Below are 20150 nucleotides of genomic sequence, written 5' to 3' on the forward strand. Positions count from 1 at the left end.
GAGTGCATAGTGTTTCCTGAACGTTATAGTGTTTCCCTGAAGGTTAACACAGATCAATTCTGGGGATCAGAATAGGAGAGGGTATATTAAAAATGGCTTTTAGCTTCTGTTGTTTGAAATTTTTACCATGAATTCATATTCATGTATTGTGTAACTTTAAAAAGGTAAAATTCTTAAAAAAAAAAAAGTAAAGCTCTTCTGTCCTAAGATGCTAGAATTCTAAAATTTTATTTTACAGTGTAAAATTTTCACATTCCATAAAGTTAAAAACTTGAAAAGAAATTGCCTGTTTCTAAAGAATTTTTTATTTTTCTATTATTTCTGTAAAATAGGTACAAAAGAAGAATTACCGAGAAGAAAAGAAAAGAGCCACAAAGGAGTTACTCAGTACAATCACAGATCCTTCTGTTATTGTTATGGCTGATTGGTTGAAGGTCAGTTTGTATTGTCTTGAATTCAAATTGCTGGATATTTACCAACTGGCATAGGAAAGCCCAGAATGCACCTGCCTAAAAGCCTGCGAGACAAAAACAACTCTAGGATGATTTTTTTCACTGACGAAGAAGCCATTAATTGCATCCCAGAAGATCTGTGTTCCAGTCTTAATGGAGAGAAGGAACCTTAATGTTGGCTTTCTTGACAGTAACATCAATATGGATAGCAGTGGTTTTAAAAAAAGCTTTTTGATATATGTGACAAGACATAGTCTAATCAACATGAAGTGAAGAAATATTCTGTTTGCTGTTCAAATTCTCATTTAGTATGATTGTAGACTTGGTGTCTATGCATTTTAGTGAAAATATGAGACAAAGTTAGTGTAAAAGGTGTCATTTGAAAAGCTTTAATTTTCAGAAAAACATACATATTACTATTTCCATATCTTATTCTTTTAGCCTCTGGTTATTCCTACTTATTTTTATTTCCATTTCTATCATCCTAGTCACTATTCTCTGTATCACTGTTATTTGTAGGATATTTAGTAGGATTTTTTTAGACTAATGCTAACTTTGAGAATGGTCTTGAAAGACCCAGATTCCCAGAAAGTTTCGGTACCCGCTTTCACCTAAAAATCACCCCAGGCCTGAAAAGCTTTTCTCTTTCCCCAAGGATCGGTACAGCCTTCAAACTAAAATCTTGGCGAGATCTGTCATGGAAGTTCTCTTACTAAAACGGGAGTCTAGTGATAGTTTCTGTGATAGTGCAGGTAATACTGAGGTCTTGCATGTTAGTCTGAAAACACCTTTGGACTTACATTGGCTCTACTTACTGAGTCTTTAAGCTCCAGATCTTGGTACTAGGAAAGTATATTTTACACTTGATCTTAGCCAAAAGGCCAAGAAGCGATGGAAAGTATATTTTAATGGCCCCTGACCTGGCCAGGAAGGATAGGATTATTTTGAAACTGTTGATGTGATGCAGTCTCCCACTAGAATTTAAATTCCTTAGAAGTAGCAGTCATGCTGTTTTCACATTTATATGCAGTGCTAGCTAATTAGTAGCTTAACAAATATACATCTAGTGAATTTAAAGTGTACATTTTTTGAAAATTTTAGATTAAAACACCCTATTTGCCTCTATTCCTTTAGTATCTTGTAAAGCAGAAAAACAGACCTTTATTTCTTAAAATAAACTTATCTTTTTGTAGATTCGTGGTACCTTAAAGAGCTGGACCAAACTGTGGTGTGTGTTGAAACCCGGTGTGCTGCTGATCTATAAAACCCAGAAAAATGGTCAATGGGTAGGAACAGTCCTTCTGAATGCCTGTGAGATCATTGAACGTCCATCAAAAAAGGATGGCTTTTGTTTTAAACTTTTCCATCCTTTGGAGCAGTCTATTTGGGCAGTGAAGGTAAGTAAGCACTTGTTACACAGGTGAAAAGTAAAGATGACAATCTGTAAGTAGAACTGAACTAAATCAGTGAGTGATTGGTTAATGGTTGCTGTCCTCTGCTAGAACTCTGTTTCTGTCTTCAGTTACATTGTTCCTGGTCTGTCCCTACCCACAATGAAATGTGCACCAAAGTGCTTAGTTTATTTTACCTTTAAGATCAAACTTAAAAATTTCTCCAGAAAATGTTTCCCAAATTTATGTTGTACCCTATTATCTCTTGCTTGTGGGGATTGTTTGTACTATTTTTTTAGTTTGCAGTTACTAGCTTTGCTTTGTGATATTGTATGTGGTTTACTGTGACTGTTTTTCTCTTGATCAATTTGTCAGACTCCCGAGAATTGAAGCTGCCATTTCTTTTGGTGGTATTTCCTATAGTGATGTAAACTTGTAACTAGAAGCCTGTAAACAGAAGTGGTCTTACTTACTCTTGAGAGGCAGCTTTCTTGGAAGATGGAGCTCTAATGCTTTTATAACTAATAAGCATGACCGTGGTCATTTCTATGAATAGGAACAGAATAATGTTTATAAACTTCTACTTTGTTGTCAGGGACTCTTTTCAGCATACTATATGGAATCTTTTCTTAAATTCTCCTACTTGTAAGGAGGATACAAATTTCTCCTATTACCTAGATAAATTGAGGCATAAAGAAGTTACTTAAGTAATTTTTCTAGTACGGAGTCATCCTAGATTGAAAACCAGGCAATTTGACTCATGGTCCTACTCTATAGTGGTTCTAGGAACTGGACCATAAATTATAAAGCCATTTGAAAACACCCAGGGGGTACTGTAGGATTTGTTGAAATCATATTGATTTGTTTCTACTTTTTTCATTTTGAATGTTCCTTCTTACTTCCTGATGTATATACTTCTTAAAATCCATTTTATTCTTTGATCTAACAACTTAAAAAATTATTTTTCCCTGGACCTAATAAAAGTTCATTTCTCTCTTTCCTATATTTCCAGCTGTTTCTTTAGGCTTCCAGAAATTTAGTATTTCTTAGCTAGCAGTTTTTGTAGTGTGGAAATTCTCCATTAAATTAAAATTTGGTCTAGTATGTTAAATTTTAGGCTTTAATATATAAACCATCTGCTTTAATCTGTAAACCATCCATATAGATCCCATATAGTATCTGCAGAGATAATATTAAGTATTAACTATAAATTCAGTTTTCTGGTAAGGAAGTTAAGTTTGGTGGAAGAGGAAAGCTTTCCTGATTACTTGACATTTGCTCTCAAGAAGCATGAAATTAACCCTTGCTTGCTTTTAAAAATTATAATCCATGCCTTACTTAGTTTATTACAGGTAATAATAAATATAAAGTTGAGATCTCATAATACTATATACCATTTATTTTGTTATTTTGCTTTTTAAGGGTCCAAAAGGTGAAGCAGTTGGATCCATAACTCAGCCCTTACCTAGCAGTTATTTGATCATCCGAGCCACTTCAGAGTCAGACGGTAAATAGAAATAATGGGCTGGATTTCGATCCTCATTTTTAAGGGTTTATTTCATATATGACTGTATTTTCCTTTGGGAAGTTTGTCTTTAGTATGGAATTTCAGTAAAGGTATTATAATCATAAATTATTTAGAACACTAAATATTTATATCATCAACTTGGTTGACAAACAGGGAAATCTGATAGAAAGGAAGCATTGTATAATTGAATGATAAATTAGCAGCCTGGAGTTTCCGCTTCATCTTTCATGACATATCAACACTCTTTTGACTTGGTTAGTGTTCTCTGTGGTAATGCATTGTTTTGTCGTTTTAGAAGTACATTTAGTACTGTTTATATTTTATCATTAAATATTAACATGAGACACCACGTGCATTATTTTTCTTTACATAAGACACTCAAGTGCAAGCTTGTCTTATGTACTTATTACTTAATATTTACTTCCTGAGACAAACATAGGGAGGGTGTAACTTATATGAATGCAAGGTATCTTTAAAACCTTAATAACTGGTAATGGATTTTTTTTTTCCTAACTTTTATGTTTTATAGTTTAGACCATCTTAGCTTAGGGAGTCATGTAACCTTCTAAAATTTCCTTTTACTAGATGATTATTTTTTAAATTAAAATATCATATGCATGCATTTTCATTATGAAAATGATTTATTTGGCTGATTTTTTAGCATATCTTGAAACAAATATATATGACTTCTCAGATCAATTAACATTTTTTTCTGCTAATACTGTTCTGAATTTTAATTTCAAAAATAGTTTGTAGGAGAGGAGGACTAAATTGGGAGTTTGGGGTCGACATGTACATACTCCCATATTTAAAACAGATAACAAAAAAAAGAAAATGGATAATAAACAAGGACCTACTGAATAGCACAGGGAACTCTGCTCAACATTCTGTAATAACCTAAATGGGAAAGGTTTTGAAAAAGAATAGATATTTATATATGTATAGCTGAATCACTTTGTTGTACACCGGAAGCACAATATTGTAAATCAACTCTAGTCCAATATAAAATAAAATTTTTAAAAATATATATAGTCAACCACACATTAAAAAATTAAGTTGTTAATGTTTCTCCTGACTAATATGACAATAACATTATTTGTACAGGCATTTTTCTGACTTAAAATTGAGGTGCTAAACCTGGGATAGATGTCTTATCAACAAGAAAATATTATTTTAGTTTGTTTCCTAGTAGAAACATAATTCTTAGGTATATTTTATGTACCTTTTTGGTACCTTCAAATTATACTATGTGTTAACATTGGAAGCTTTTAAAAATTAAGTACACTTATTTTAGATTAACTGTATTTCCTAATGTGCATTAATGCCATTTATTTACCAGTGGTTTCTAGATATTTAGCATGCAAAAAGCATTTATTATACTGAAAAAACTGCATTAAGAAATCCTGGAAGGACTTTATATTCAAATTAGCTTTTACAGTGCATGTTTCTGAGAGAAATAATATGTTCAAAAGTTAACTATGATAAATTATGTTGGATGCTAGTTTTTCTAGTTCCTTGAGTTACAGTGCTTTTGAATCTTCATTCTTCTAGGAAGGTGCTGGATGGATGCTTTGGAATTGGCTTTGAAATGTTCTAGTCTTCTTAAACGTACAATGATCAGGGAAGGAAAAGAACATGACCTGAGCATCTCATCAGAGAGCACACATGTGACTTTGTATGGCTTATTACGTGCTAACAATCTCCACAGTGGTGACAATTTCCAGTAAGTAGATATTGCCACTAACATGGTGATTATTTTCAAGACTGTGTTATTCACTAGGTCTGTTGGCAGGCCGAGAATTCTGTGCTGTATTTAGGACTGAAACCTGTCTGCTTTAAACCGCTTTGTGTGCTTGCTCAGTCACCCAGTCGTGTCTGACCCTCTGCAACCCCACGGACCGCAGCCTGCCAGGCTCCTCTGTCCATGGAATTTTCCAGGCAAGAATACTGGAGTTGGTTACCATTTCCTACTCCATTAAACCCCTATGGCCTGGTTTAACATTTGTTTAGTTGCTATGATGAGGTATAGAAAGTTCTTTGATTCCAGCTAATGTGAGTAACTTGTTCTTTCCTAAATACAACCATACTAACGATCTTGTCTTTGTGTATGGTGTTCCCTCCATTAAGAACGATTTCTAGTCCTCCTTGCTTTTTTTCTATCATACTCCTGTGTTTTCTTCAAGGCCAATCTCAATCTCAAATATTATATGGGAAGCCTTTCTTGCCTCATAAAAATGAGATGTAATTCATCCTTCTATTGCTGTTCTATAGCAGTGTTTTTTTTTGTTTGTTTTGTTTTAAATGGGACTTGGCTTATTCTACCTGGCGTTTGTGGAATTCTTTTGTTAAATGGTATTTCAAGTTTGAACTGTATCCTATTTTTGTTTTTTTCCCCTGAAGCATTTGTTGTAGTTAATAGTAAAAAAATTTTTCCCCAAGGAAAGAAGAGGTTCAGAGGTTTGTTGTGGTTCAGATCTCTTCTGTTGCTTTGCACGAGAAATAGACTTCCCCTTTTCCTCCCTGGCCCCAACCGTCGGCTTCTCTGTAGTCACTTGCTCATATTGGCACTGAGGTTATTCTCCTCAAAGTTAAGCTGTTTCTCTCCTCTCTGCCCTGTAACCTGAACTGAACTTTTTTCTTCCTTTTCTTTTGACTATTTTTCTTTACTCTCTTTTAAGACTACCATTACCTGATCTTTTACATGCTTTCTTTGTAGATCTGTTAATGTAACCTATAGTTTTACTTTTGGAAAAGGAAATGACAACCCACTCCAGTATTTATTCTTGCCTGTAGAATCCCATGGATAGAGGAGCCTGGCAGACTTCAGTCCGTGGGGTTGCAAAGAGTCGGACACACCTGAAGTGACTGAGCAGCGTAGCTTTATTTTATCCTGGTGTAGGAGCCTGAGTGAGGCAGGATGCGGGGGAGGGAGGTGCAGCTGATACAGGAATCTCTTCCCCTAGTATTGTTGAATACCAGGTAATCCTGAAATACTCTTATGTGGGGATCTTAAAAATTCATCTGCTTCACATATGTATTCATTAAAAAATTTTGAGCCTTTTTCTTTGTATGTAATTGGATAATGTAAATATTAGACATGTTGAAGAAGCAGTGGTTTCTGGACATATAGATGGTCAGCCAAGCATTTAAAAGCAAGCACGGGAAATCATCACATAGAAGTGATGATGAAGTCTTAAAACTGGATAGCTTGCCAAAGGGGAAGAGAGGATAAAACAAAATAAAAGAGAAAATAAAAACCACACTGTGAGGGGTAAAGGAGAGACTAAATGGTAAGAAAGCAAAGGCAGAAATTTTAGACTATGTTTTTTAAAAATATATAATTGTAAAGGATAAAAAAGAAAATAGCAAGTATTCTAAAAAAATGAGTTTGTATTAGGAGTTCTCTGATTGAAATCTAAATGTAGGAAGATTTTTAAAAAATAGACACTAAAATAAGAATCAAATGGAGCTTCTATGGTCTGTTACTTATCTCAACATTATTAAAGTATCAGTTATATATAATGGCACCATGTATTCATTTGTAAAGAGCTTTATAAAATTTTTATACCAAATGAAACTCACAGGTACTTACTCAAACAAGAAATATCTAAAAAAAAATTTGATTCTGGAAATGATGTAATTATTTCATTTTTATGCGGATTAGCAACCCTAATCATAAAAGTAAGAATAAGGTTGGGTATGGCATCTTAACAGTTTTAGACTGAAAGTTCAATGAAGCTGAAGTTTGCATTTCTGATTCTTCCTGGGTTTTTCCCCAAGGTTAAACTTACCAGTCAAGTATTAAATCAACATAATTGCCTCATACATTTTCTCCTTTTATTGTTGAAATTATTATGAGTGAATTTGGAGACCTTTACAGGTAGAAAGTCATAATTCATTTGTGTTCACTTGAGAATCTGGTGGTCTTGACCTGAAGTTTTTTCTTTAGACCAGAAGTGATAGATTCAAACATTCAAGTGATATTTGTAAAACTAACAAAAATTCTAGCAAGAAATAGTCTAAAATTTTTGTTTTGAAAAATTTAGACCTAAAGGATAGAGAAGCAAAGAATTCAGAGTGTCATCTTTTAATATTTTTCATGTTTTAGTTTCTCTATGCCCCCATTTATCTGTGAAGTGAGAATAATCATTTTACTTATCTCATAGGGCATTTTTACAATTAAATGAGTAAAAGTATATATAAAAAAACACTTAGAATGGTGTCCAGCACATAGTAAATTCTCAGTAAGTGTTACGTATCATTCTTACTTGAATATTCTTAACCTCCTTTATCCTTCCTGCTAATAATTCTTTCCCTTAAGGTTAAATGATAGTGAAATTGAACGACAGCATTTTAAGGACCAAGATATGTATTCTGATAAATCTGATAAAGAAAATGATCAAGAGCATGATGAGTCTGACAACGAGGTGATGGGGAAAAGTGAAGAAAGCGACACAGACACGTCAGAAAGGCAAGATGACTCATATATTGAGCCTGAGCCTGTTGAACCCCTGAAGGAGACCACCTACACTGAACAGAGCCATGAAGAACTCGGAGAGGTAACAGTGTGTGATTTTCAAAGATTTTTATTTTCTATGAACGTACAGATGAAATTGAAGATGTTTGTATGACCTATTGCTTATTTTCCTAAAAGAGAATAGTATTCATATAATACTTACTTTGAACAGCTAAACATATATACTCATACAAATGCCAATATAGTATATTGAATTTAAAGTTTATATTTTCTTCAGGTTTTCTTTTGAAATAAGAAACTCCTTGATATTATTGCCAGATACAAAGTAAACTGCAGGGAAGTGTGAATTTATAACTTTCTTGTTGCTAATGCATAGAAGTAAACATAGTATAGAGTATGATATTTTTTGTATTGGATTCTTTGAAAATATCATTCACTTTAGTGTCTCTTGCAACTACCCTTTTACTAAATTTTATAGCTATTGACTAATTGCCTAATGGGTTATTTTCACATTTTGAGAATGCTCGGAATAATCCTATAGTGAATTATTTTTTTCTGCATTAGCTGTCTTATCTACATACATATCTATGCGTCTGAAATAAATACAGTATTTCAGTATTTTTTGTTAATTGCAAAAGGCAGGGGAGGCGTCTCAAACAGAAACTGTGTCTGAAGAAAACAAAAGCCTCATCTGGACTTTGCTGAAACAAGTTCGTCCTGGCATGGATCTGTCCAGGGTGGTTCTGCCTACATTTATTTTGGAACCCCGTTCTTTCCTGGATAAACTTTCAGATTACTACTATCATGCAGATTTCCTGTCTGAGTAAGTAAATCCTCATTTCTTAAAAGATGCTTCATGGTTTTAGAGCTTTTTCAGAGTGCTAATTTCAGTTGTTGGTTTCCCTAGTGGCTTAGACAGTAAAGTGTCTGCCCACAATGCAGGAAACGTGGGTTCGATCCCTGGGTTGGGAAGATCCCCTGAAGAAGGAAGTGGCACCCCACTCCAGTACTCTTGCCTGGAGAATCCCATGGACGGAGGAGCCTGGGGGGCTACAGTCCATGGGGTCGCAGAGTGTCAGACATGCTGTTATGCTGTACCAAAATCAAGCTCTAATGAGATCCTGTTCTCTCTTCTCCACCACTAGTTGACCTTAGTAAGAAGTGTGTTTAATGCTCTGCTGTGATGTTTCTGTTTATGAGGTCAAATGGGGTGATCACAAGCTTGAGGAAGACGGGAATTCTGTGTCTGCCTTGACAGCACTGCCGTCACAGGCTCCCTGGCCTGTGCACTCAGCCCGCACGGGGAGAGCTGGCTGGCATTCGTTGTTCTCCTCCCCTGGGCCCTCGTGCAGGTCCTGTCCCAGGGCCTCTGCTTGCGTCTGTGCGTATCCTCTCTGTATGCAATAAGGCATGTGCCGCTTACTGCATCCGGAACAGCCTGCCAGTTGCTGGCTCATGGCATAAATCCCCGTTCTCTTTGTTTTCCTTCCTGCCAGCTGATCCTGGGTGTAATTCTGAAAAAGGCAGGCCTAAAGGAGGTGGAGGAGGATCTGCCTACCTCCTTCCCAGCAGTTTCTTGGAGAACCAGACTTTTCAAGGTTCCACCTGCTGCCCCCATTCCAGCAGCAGTTTCAAGACGCTGTGTTTTCTGAGATACAAGGTTCTGGCCTTGTGACCTGATTTTTAGATTCCTCATCAGTATCTGTATTCAGTTTATTAGTCCATTAGTTGCATTAATGAATGTTGCAAGGGAAAAAAGCATAAGCTGATTCAAAGGATAATTGATAAAACTGTGGGAGATTTTTGCAAATTAAGTCAAACATGAAATGTTAAGCTCCCTAAAATAAAAAGAGTTCTTAACCAGTGAATGAAAATGGTCAATAACTTAATAGAAAAAAAAGAGTGGAGGAAATGACCAGGCAGTTTAAAAATGAAATATAGGAACAAGGAATTCTGCAGGCGAGAATACTGGAGTGCGTAGCCATTCCCTTCTCCAGGGGATCTTCCCGACCCAGGTATTGGTCCCTGGTCTCTTGCGCTGCAGGCAGATTCTTAAGTCTTCCCTGGTGGCTCAGGTGGTAAAGAATCTGCCTGCAATGCATAGACCCGGGTTCAATCCCTGGGTTAGGAAGATCCCCTGGAGAAGGGAATGGCTACCCACTCCAGTATTCTCTCCTGGAGAATCCCACGCACAGAGGAACCTGGTGGGCTACAGTCCATCGGGTCTCAGAGTCGGACGCGACAGAGTGACTAACACACACAACAGAAACAAGTCCTTAAACATGTAAACTTAACTTTAAATATGAAAAGTGCAAATTCAGACCATAGTAAGGTCTATTTTTCTATCCATCTCATTGACCAAAATTCTAAATGCTCTTATACCTCAGTTCTTTCTTTTATCTAGCTAGAAACTTATTTCTCTGAGAATATGAGGCAGCTTCCTATGAATCACAATAGGTTCTTGAGAGATGCCCGTCTCCCCAGATTCAGAGATTGCACGTCGGGCCGCACACTGTTGGGGAGGATGTGTGGCGCGGCAGGCGTTCACAGACTGCCGCTGGCTCATCCAGACCCGCACGGTGCCTTTGAAGGAAACCTGGCGGTATTTGCCAAAACATGTCAGTGCATTCAGCCCTTTGGTCCAGTAATCCTGCCTCTGAGAATAACAGCTACAGACACAACGCTACATACACAAACTGATACACGTACAGAATTGTGGCAGCAGGGCTTGAAATAGCAAAAGATTAGATAACTCAAGTGTCCAGCCACAGTTGACTGGTTAAGTCATGTATGGTACATCCACGCTAAGGAAGAGCTCTGCAGACTGATTTAGAGGGATCGTCAGGATTTTACCTGTGTGTGTAAAAAAAAACAAAACCAAAGTACAAAAGAATGCGTTGTTTCCTCTCCCTTTTAAAGAAAAAAGCTGTATATTATATCTGCTTCTTTATGCTTTAAGAAAACTGAGTAAAAAGAAACATTTTAAAAAGAAAGTTGCCTATGGTAGGCTAAGCAGGAAGAACATGGAGAGATGGGGCCTTGGCAAGACTGTATACTTTTTTATATTGCTTTGGAGTTTGAACTATGTATTCTACATGCATGTAAAGTTTTAAATAAATTTCATAATAAGAGAATTTAAAGCAAGAAGAGCACAATGAGAGGGATAACTCCGGAAAAGCTCAACAACTTTAACTTGGCCCAGTTGTCAGCAAGCCTAGGCCTAGCCTCTTGCACCTCACTCTTCATCTCAGAGATCACCGTATTGGACCTTTAGACGTGCTTAAAGGGAGTAGTATAAATAGTTAAATTGCTGTGTTTGTGTGTGTGTGTGTGTGTGTGTGTGTGTGTATATATATATATAGACTTCTCAGATTGACTTCTGAAAAACACAATCTGTTTTACTATGTTCACATCAATAGCAGAAGGGCAAGGGGACAGGTGAGTCATAGCTTCTAAAACTGTCTCTTTTAAAATGAAAACTGTTCTTTATCTATTAAATTGGTAGTTATTAAATAACTCTGGAAAATCAGTTGGTAGCAAATAGGGGAGATTCAAGTCTAAAGATAGGGTTAAAACCTTTTTGGTTGGTATAAATTATTTTGTTTTCCATATTGGTGATTTGAAACTTGTGCATTTTATACTAGGGACTAAAAGGGCACATAGTCATGTGCTTCAGAGAGGCAGTTTCGTGGAAGAGGCTGATATTAGCATGTTGCACTGTAGCACTCACCAGCTATTGTTGATCATTTCTCATTAACATCATCAGCTGAGAAAAGACTAGATCAAGTGGACGTGGTCCATTTCTTACAAAAAGGACTAAAGACTTCTAATGAAATCATTAGCAAGGCTGCTTGGCCATTGCTTTAGCATTGCAAATGCTAGGGATCATGCAGTGCGTGAATCTCAGAATCTGTGTTTATTTTTTTCAATCACATTTTCAAATAGCAATATCTAGGGTTCTTTAGAACCCCAGTTGAGAAACCTTGGTTTAGAGAGTTTTCGAAAACTACTTAAGCAGATGCTAGGGCAATATATCAAATAATAAGAAAAACGGGGAGAAAAATAACTAGGTTATGCAAAATGACTCTTGCATCCTGATTGCCATGGTTACTTTTACCGTCGGTTTTAAATATGAATTGTTATACTTTCCTATCGTTTCATATTCAGTTGTTGGCCTCATTAATATTAGGGAGGCTTTGTGATATGTTCTGTAAAATTTTTCCATGTTATCATTTTGTTCTTTAGGGCTGCTCTTGAAGAAAATCCTTATTTCCGTTTGAAGAAAGTAGTGAAATGGTATTTATCAGGATTCTATAAAAAGCCAAAGGTAGTATTTATGCTTTACTTTCTTTAGCCTTATATATGTTTTTTTGGATTATCTTAGATTATTTATGAATAATTACATTGCAAGCCCTCTTTCAATTAGCAAAATTGCAAAATACTTGGTTGTATAGACCTGTATTCTGATTGAAGTCATTTAGTTTTATTTCATGTCATTATAATTTTATAAGGATAATTCTCAGATGATACAGTTAAGCCCATCTTGACTGGTTTTAAGTTAGTACTTTGAATCTTCCATGTTTATAATTTGAAACTTGTATGTTTTTTACTAGGGACTGAAGAAACCTTATAATCCTATACTTGGTGAGACTTTCCGATGTTTGTGGATTCATCCCAGAACAAACAGCAAAACTTTTTATATTGCTGAACAGGTATTAGAAATGCTTGTTATAGAAGGAAAACTGATTTGGAAGTTAAGATTTTTTTTAGGGAAAATATTAACTCAGTAAACTCGCTGTTGATTAAATCTTTCTTACTGGGGAACATCTGATAAGCATTCAACCTCTTAATACTGACTACTACTAAATACCATACTCTCTTACAGTCATAGAATCCTGTGATCAAAATTGAGTCTTTATTTTTCTTGCTTTGCTCTCTGTTTTTGTTTTTTGGTTTTTTTGGACCAGATACTTCAGTGGTTCTCCAATTCCTAAATCAAATTTAAACCCATTTTTCTAACATTCAGAGTCCTCCATATCTTTCTAAGTTTATCTCACATTACTGGCCTTTTGGGGCTTCTGTGGTGGCTCAGCTGGAAAAGAATCCACCTGCAATGTGGGAGACCTGGGTTCAATCCCTGGGTTGGGAAGGTCCCCTGGAGAAGGGAACAGCTACCCACTCCAGTGTTCTGGCCTGGAGAATTCCATGGACTGTATAGTCCATGGGGTCGCTGAGTTGGATACGATTGAGCAACTTGCAGTCACCTGCCTTTTTAAGCACTCCACAGTAGTCAGATCTGTGCATTCACAACTAGATTACCTGATAGTGCACTTTTTTGCCTCATTATTTTTCAGTTTAATTCTCCAACCCTATTTCTTCCCAGCTATTCATCTAAATAAATTCTGGCCTGCTTATCTTCCATATAGAGAATGTAAGGAGGATGAGAATACAAGGTGTTATTTGAGAAACCTTCATCTTCCCAATAAATTTTGATGTACTCCACAGATTGAAAGCACTTTATCTTAATAGTTTTTTAAATGATTGCATGTTAGTTCGCTGTAATTCTTCACTGAGAAGCTTGAGAAGTGATTAATTTTACCTTTGTCTCATTTTAGAAACCTTAAGATGTATATGTATCAAAATATTAATTATTAAAGTGACATATTTGTTAAAGCTTTTGTTAGTTTCTTAAGTCTATTCAGTAATCTACATGAAGAATAGCCACTGTATTAGTTATTCATTGATGTATAACAAATTCAAAACTTCATGGCTTAAGACAATGAACATTTATTATTTCGTGTAATAAGGTTAGGGATCTGAGAGCTGTTTAGCTGGGGGATTCTGGCTCAGGGTCTCTCCTGAGGTTGAGGTCAAGATGTCAGCCAGCTTTGCAATCTTCTGAAGGCTTCTGGGCTGAAGGATTCTGCTTCCAAGGTCATCACATGGCTTTTGAGAGGAGGTCAGTACCTTATCACATGGGCCTCTCTGTTGAGTTGTTGACAACGTGGAAGCTGGCTATTCAAAGCTAGTGATTTGAGAGAGACACACACACCAAGATACATGCTGCATTATAGCCTAATTTCAGAGGTGACATACTGTGACTTCCACACAGACTGACCCGGGTACAGTGGGTACAGTGTAAGAGGAGCTCATCTATTGCTGTGAATACCAGGAGGTGAGTTTCCTTGAGATGCATCTTGGAGATTGGTTCCTATAATCATAATATTTAATTTTACTGTTAAATACTTACCAAATATTTCTTTTAATTCATTATTAGAATATACTTCTAAGACGTGAGCTTTAGATAATATCACAGTAATATGCTTATAATTATTATATTTTCATGTATGTTTCCTGTATTCAATAGGTGTCTCATCATCCACCAATATCTGCCTTTTATGTCAGTAACCGAAAAGATGGATTTTGCCTTAGTGGTAGTATTCTGGCTAAATCCAAGTTCTATGGTGAGTTTACCCATATCTCAATCTATATGCTTTTCTGGGATTTAGTCTTTTCTGGTGAGCTTTAATATAGACAGTGTCTTGTACTGTTTTCAGCAAGGGATTTGTATGTCATTTTAAGTATCAGTTTTACTTGGATAATGACTTTTCGTTTTTGTTGTTTTTCTTTGCTCATTCATAAATAGAGGTTTCATCACATATGTGTAAATTTACCGCAGACACCACTTATCAAAAGACAGAATGACTGTCCACTATAGCTTGCCATTTTAGTCCACAATATATTTCTTTAGCCTTTAGCTCTACTAAGATTTTTTGTTTCATTTCACTGTACCTGAGAGGTTGATCTTTTGATTCAGTCTTTGAATAGAGAGAATCCAAATACAGTTAGAATACTTGTCCAGAGTCCAATATTGAGAGTAATGATATTTTTACCTTGAATCAAATAACATGTTACTAAACACTTTTGTTAAAAAAAAAAGAAGGAAAATAAAGAAATATGTACAGTAGAAACTCTTAATCCAAAACCTGTGACAATTCAAACAAGCAGATCATCCCTTGATGCTTGCTTTGTTTGGCTTCTGGTTTTGATTTTTTTTGCCTAGTTTTATATTTCGCTTGTTTCAGAGTGTGATCATTTTCTTCTGAAAGTTGCTTGTATTTGAGTTTTTCCCCACTGTACCCATCATCTCTTCATGTCCCTACCCTGACTATAGTGTAGATAGCTTTTGTGAATGTGTGTTCTGCCCTTGTAGAATTTTTATTGAGTACCAACTACATAGCTCGCTTTCTGGGATTACTTGCAGCTAGCCTTCTTATTTCAGTGTTATAGTGAATATAGTTGTGTATATCAGAACTGTCTGTTCTTTTGTAATTTGAAAGAATTTACTAAGTTCAGACTTTGTAGGGACAGTTTTTTTGTAACTTCTTCGTTTCTTCTTTGGTTATTGATTCTTGCCTGGAGAGTTTGATAATTTATTTTGTTTTAGGAATTGGTGCATTTTCTTGAATCTAAATTAAGCTAAATTTAATGACATCTGGGCAGAGTGTATTCCTCTTAACAAGTAGTCTCTTGACATTTTGATGTACTAAACTATCAGTTTTTCCTTTGATGGTTTTTGCTTTTGATGTCACAGTTAGAAAAATCCTTTCGCACTTCAGCTTATGTAATAATTCACTTGTATATTCTTATACTTTTATGCTGTCATTGATCTTTAATTTGCCTGGAACTTACTTTGATGTATATGTTGCGAATGGAGTGAAGCAAGATCACGGCTTTCTTTTCCTGAAAGCCAACTAATTTTCTCAGTATCTAGTTTATTTATAAATGATTTTTTAGTGGCATTATTTTCTATTTCAGGTTCTATCTTCTGAGGTCTGTTGATCTGTTTTATTCTTGTACCACTAGTCTTTGCCCTAAGAACCATTTATTTTTAAATGGGTTTCTTATATTCTGTGGAGCAGGTGAAATATAGGTACTTAGCCATTTTGCTATGGGTTAAATAATTTATCATCATTTGGGACAGCTGCTCTTGTTTTTCAAATAGTATGCATGAACCGTCAATTTCATAATCAGAATGTGAGTTAAGATTTTGGAATTCTGAACCCCAGTCTTGACTTACCAAATCAAAATCACTGGGCTCAAGAATATACATTTTTATAATCTCCTCAGATAATTGTAATGTACACTATAATCTGAAATAGCTGATGATACAATGTTAAATGAAAAGCAGAACACATTTATGCTCTGAGTCACCTCTACTTTAAAAGTATTCATGTTTTTAAAGTAAAAGTAAACATGCATTCATGTTTAGGAAAAAAATCAAGATTTCATGATTAACCTGAATTATAGAATTATGGATAATTATCTTTGGATTTTTCAACTTGCCCATGAAGAATACATATTTCCTTTAAAATAAGGAAACATTCAGTTCTTTTAAGATATAATATGGCTATGAATACTATATAATAAAAAGTAAATGATTTAATGATATGCCAACACATGTATACAGTTGGATACAGAAGATCTGTGTGGTTTTACTGTGTTAAAAATGTATATGGACAACAATGTCTGAATGAAGCCCTCCTGGACCATCCTTCTCCTCTGTACATCTGGCCCTAATACCAAAAGCAGCCGCCTGAAGGTATTAAAGAGAGAGCAGCTGCAGGCAAATTCAGTGGGAAGTCCACAGTCATAGAACAGAAATCACACAGAATGAATCCTTGCTTCTCAGCTTCAGGTTATGTATGGTTAACAGGGTAAACTGGTAGAAACATTGCAACCTTTCCAGCCTGGGGAACCAAACACTAAATTTGGAGAAACCATGGCCACTAGACAGAGAACAGGAACCCGAAAAGGCAAAGAGCCAGAGAGGGGGATCTCAGATTCATTGTCGTAAAACTACCCGTAGCATTCTCTTATCTTCCTCTCGGTGTCTGCAGGCTCTGTAGTGATTCTGCTCATCTTATTCCTGATTTGTGTTCTTTATTTTGGTCTGTCTGTATCAATTCTTGGCTTCCCTAATTTTCTGAATTATCTGTCCACTTTATACACTGATGTCTTCCTTATTTCCTTTCTTCTACCTACTTGGAATTTAACTAGTTCTTTTTCTAATTTCATAAGGTAAAAAGTCAGATAACTGATTGAATTTTTCTTTTTTTCTAATTTAAGTTGTAAATTTCCCTCTAAGCACCCTTTTCTACTGTAGATATCTGATAGATGTCCTCAATATGTTTTGTTTGTTTTGGAATGGTTAAATTATTTTCTGTGAAATTTAATAAGCAATATTTATTTCAGGAAACTCACTATCTGCAATATTAGAAGGAGAAGCACGGTTAACTTTCTTGAATAGAGGTGAAGATTATGTAATGACCATGCCATATGCTCATTGTAAAGGTGAGTATTTTCTATACTTGTTAGATTCCCCTGAATCTTCTTTTTAAGTAAATGTATTTGACTAATTTGTTATGTTTTGAGATTGATGGAGTTTCTTGGCCTTTTGTTTGAAAGTGTCCTTGATTTACAGATATGTAAGATCATTGTTATCATCTGCTGAATACTTCTATAGTGAATTAATTCACCACAATGGACTTTCTGTAACATGTATATTAGTTTGGCAGAGACTAATTTATAATAATGGAATTTCATTTGCCTTATCTGCAAGTTGTAGAATTTGATGAGGCTGACTATTATTTCAGAATCCTTGAAAGTGATTTTCATTTTTTTGTACCATTACCCATTCCTTAAATGTTAATTTACTGCTTTTCACTGTAACAGGCTCCTTAAAATTTTTTCTCATCCTTATTTGGCAATTTCTTAAAAATTAACGTATTATGCTTTTCTCCCATTATTTAGTGTACAGATAAAGATATTAAATAGCAACTATCAGGATAGGACAGGCACTCAACTATTCTGTGAACTCTACATTTATAAACTCATCTAGTCATTCCAGGAGCCTATAAATTAGGTAGTATTATCTTTGATGGACAAGCAAAATGAGGCAGAAAGAGGTTAGCTAAAGTTCTGCAATCTGTGTGCAGTTCTATATGGCATCATCTTAAACACTCTGCTCCATCATTATCTATACCATCCTTTCCAACCCATTTCTTAAAAATAGCTTTTTAGGGTAATTATCCTCTATTTTAGGAACTGATTCATGAAAACATAGAAATTACTTAATATGGCCTCATTTCACAGATGAAAAACTTGGGTTAGGAATCTTACCTAAAGGCAGACCAGCTAGTCAGTAAGCATGCTGAGACCAAGCGCTAGGCTATTGGAGCCCAGCCATTATGCCATGAGTCTCTCTGTACTAGGTACGAGAGCGCCAGCTTGTGGCCTCAGGCTGGGTGATTCCTAGAGCTTCATGTGTGGTTCTTGAAACAAGCATGAAGTGAAACATTTGAAATCGTGAATTGAGAAATATATTTTTAAAATTTTGGAATAAGTAAAATGATATTTTATGTAGGTAAATACCTGATGCCAGACCTAAATAGCAACAGGGAAAAACTTTTCATAGCACTGTTTATATGGCAGGGAAAAAAGAGGAAATTATAGCCTCTTGTGAATGAGGAAATTATTATTTTCTACCTTTGTATATTTTCTAAGGTGTGTTCCCCAAATGAGTAGTCTCAAATTATTTTATAAAGCAAGAATGCCATAGTCAAATAACTTGGAAACATTGCATAGTCTGTTCCTCTCTTGAAAATTAGCATTGTGTATTTGCATATTAAAGACTGCCGTGGGAGTTTAGTCCAGCTTGGAAGGCATTATGCTAAGAAGTAAAGTCAGATAGAAAAGGACAAATACAGTGTATCACTTATACATGGAATCTAAAAAATACAACAAACTAGTGAATGTAACAAAACAGGAAGCAGATTGGCAGATACAGAGCAGAAACTAGTGGTTACCGGTTGGGAGTGGATTTTGACGGCAGAGAAGTAGAGGGCACAGGCTGTTGGGTGTAAGGTCGGCTCAGGGATGTGTCTACAGCACGGGGAATATGACCAAGAGTTTGTGATACTGTAAATGGAAAATAATCTTTTAAAACTGTATGAAAAGTTTTAAGTTTTTAAAAGTTCTATCTGAAATGTTGTTTAAAAAATCAAATTGAAGAACGATCTGTATAGTATAACTGTATGCAAAATGAGCTTATATAGTTTCTGTGCATACATGGTAAAAATATACAAGCTATGGAAATGATGAATATGGGGGAAAAAAGAAGTTAGTCCAAGACTATACACACACACACAGCCTGTTTAACTCATCAAACTCGGAATTTCCCCAACTTTTAGTCAAGTGCCAAAATGGGGAGATTTTTAAATTTTTCTGACACAGTTGATTATTGTTCGCAGTACTTACTTTTTATAATGTCACCATAATGCTGGATTAACGAATACCAAACTGTTGCTCCTAGAGGAGATGCCCGGTGAGGTTCTCATGAGCCTTCTGTCACCGTATTTTCGTCACCCAGTCAAAACATAACTTTGTTTTTATGTGTGTGCTTAGTCGCTCAGTTGTGTGCGACCCCCTGCCCTGAGGCCCGCCAGGCTCCTCTGTCCATGGGGATCCTCCAGGCAAGAGTACTGGAGTGGAGCTATGCGCTCCTCCAGGGGATCAAACCCAGGTTTCCCGCATTGCAGGCAGATTCTTTCCAGACAAGGATTGCTGTCTTTCTCATGGCATATATTTTTGATTCATTAACATTGAATTAACAGCCTGCAGCACTATAACTCATGCCTAAACCAAGCTTTAACCCATGCATTTTCCCTGTAAGGGACATCACAGTCTCCTGTGCTTAGGAACACCAGATAGCACTTTAGCACCGCCTTTGGGGGCATTGTGAATAGTAAAATCACCAACAAAAAGCACAAAAATGTGCACTGAATATACAGCATAAAAGACTCTGCGTGAGCAATGAGACCGGAAGTCAGCGTCTCGCCTCGTTGACTTCAGCTTCAGTGTGCGCGCTGGACGGCTCAGACATTTCACCACTCTGCACACACCCATGAATGAATACAGAAATGCTCTGGGTGGAGACTACTAACTTAGTTTGGTGAAAATAGGGAATTCCCTGGTTAGGACTTTGACTTTCACTACAGGGGGCGTGGGTTTGATCCTTAGTGGGGGAACTGGAAACTAAGATCCTACATGCTGCATGGTACAGCTTAAAAAAAAGAAAGGTATTTTAGTGAGAGTATAAGTTGCAAATGTAGAATCTTCAGATAATGTGGATCAACTGTTATCTTTTTAAATCCTTCAGAACCAACTTTGTGTGTGTATTATAAATTGTTATTGGATAGGATAGAATCCTCTTGAATTATCAATTTCTACTAGAAGGAGAT

The 20150-nt window shown here is 35.9% G+C and overlaps 1 protein-coding gene and 1 long non-coding RNA gene across 7 annotated transcripts in view; one reads left to right on the plus strand and one right to left on the minus strand.

Annotated features, from left to right (window-relative positions):
- OSBPL8 (oxysterol binding protein like 8) overlaps positions 1-20150 on the plus strand; it is a 162231-nt gene that overhangs the window by 124458 nt on the left and 17623 nt on the right. For all 5 annotated transcript variants that reach the window (XM_043447259.1, XM_043447260.1, XM_043447262.1 and 2 more), the window contains 10 exons: positions 333-434; positions 1646-1849; positions 3266-3350; positions 4923-5094; positions 7693-7930; positions 8487-8671; positions 12094-12175; positions 12462-12560; positions 14216-14312; positions 17104-17202. In XM_043447259.1, coding sequence (XP_043303194.1) covers positions 333-434; positions 1646-1849; positions 3266-3350; positions 4923-5094; positions 7693-7930; positions 8487-8671; positions 12094-12175; positions 12462-12560; positions 14216-14312; positions 17104-17202 — 1363 coding nt within the window. The remainder of the gene's footprint in view (positions 1-332; positions 435-1645; positions 1850-3265; positions 3351-4922; positions 5095-7692; positions 7931-8486; positions 8672-12093; positions 12176-12461; positions 12561-14215; positions 14313-17103; positions 17203-20150) is intronic.
- LOC122427647 overlaps positions 13689-20150 on the minus strand; it is a 29145-nt gene continuing 22683 nt past the window's right edge. Inside the window, exon 3 of one of the 2 annotated variants that reach the window (XR_006265506.1) lies at positions 13689-13873. This is a non-coding gene — a long non-coding RNA (uncharacterized LOC122427647). The other variant, XR_006265507.1, reaches the window with a different exon arrangement.

This window comes from Cervus canadensis, chromosome 25, assembly GCF_019320065.1.
Source record: "Cervus canadensis isolate Bull #8, Minnesota chromosome 25, ASM1932006v1, whole genome shotgun sequence".
In the NCBI taxonomy this organism is placed as follows: Eukaryota; Metazoa; Chordata; class Mammalia; order Artiodactyla; family Cervidae; genus Cervus; species Cervus canadensis.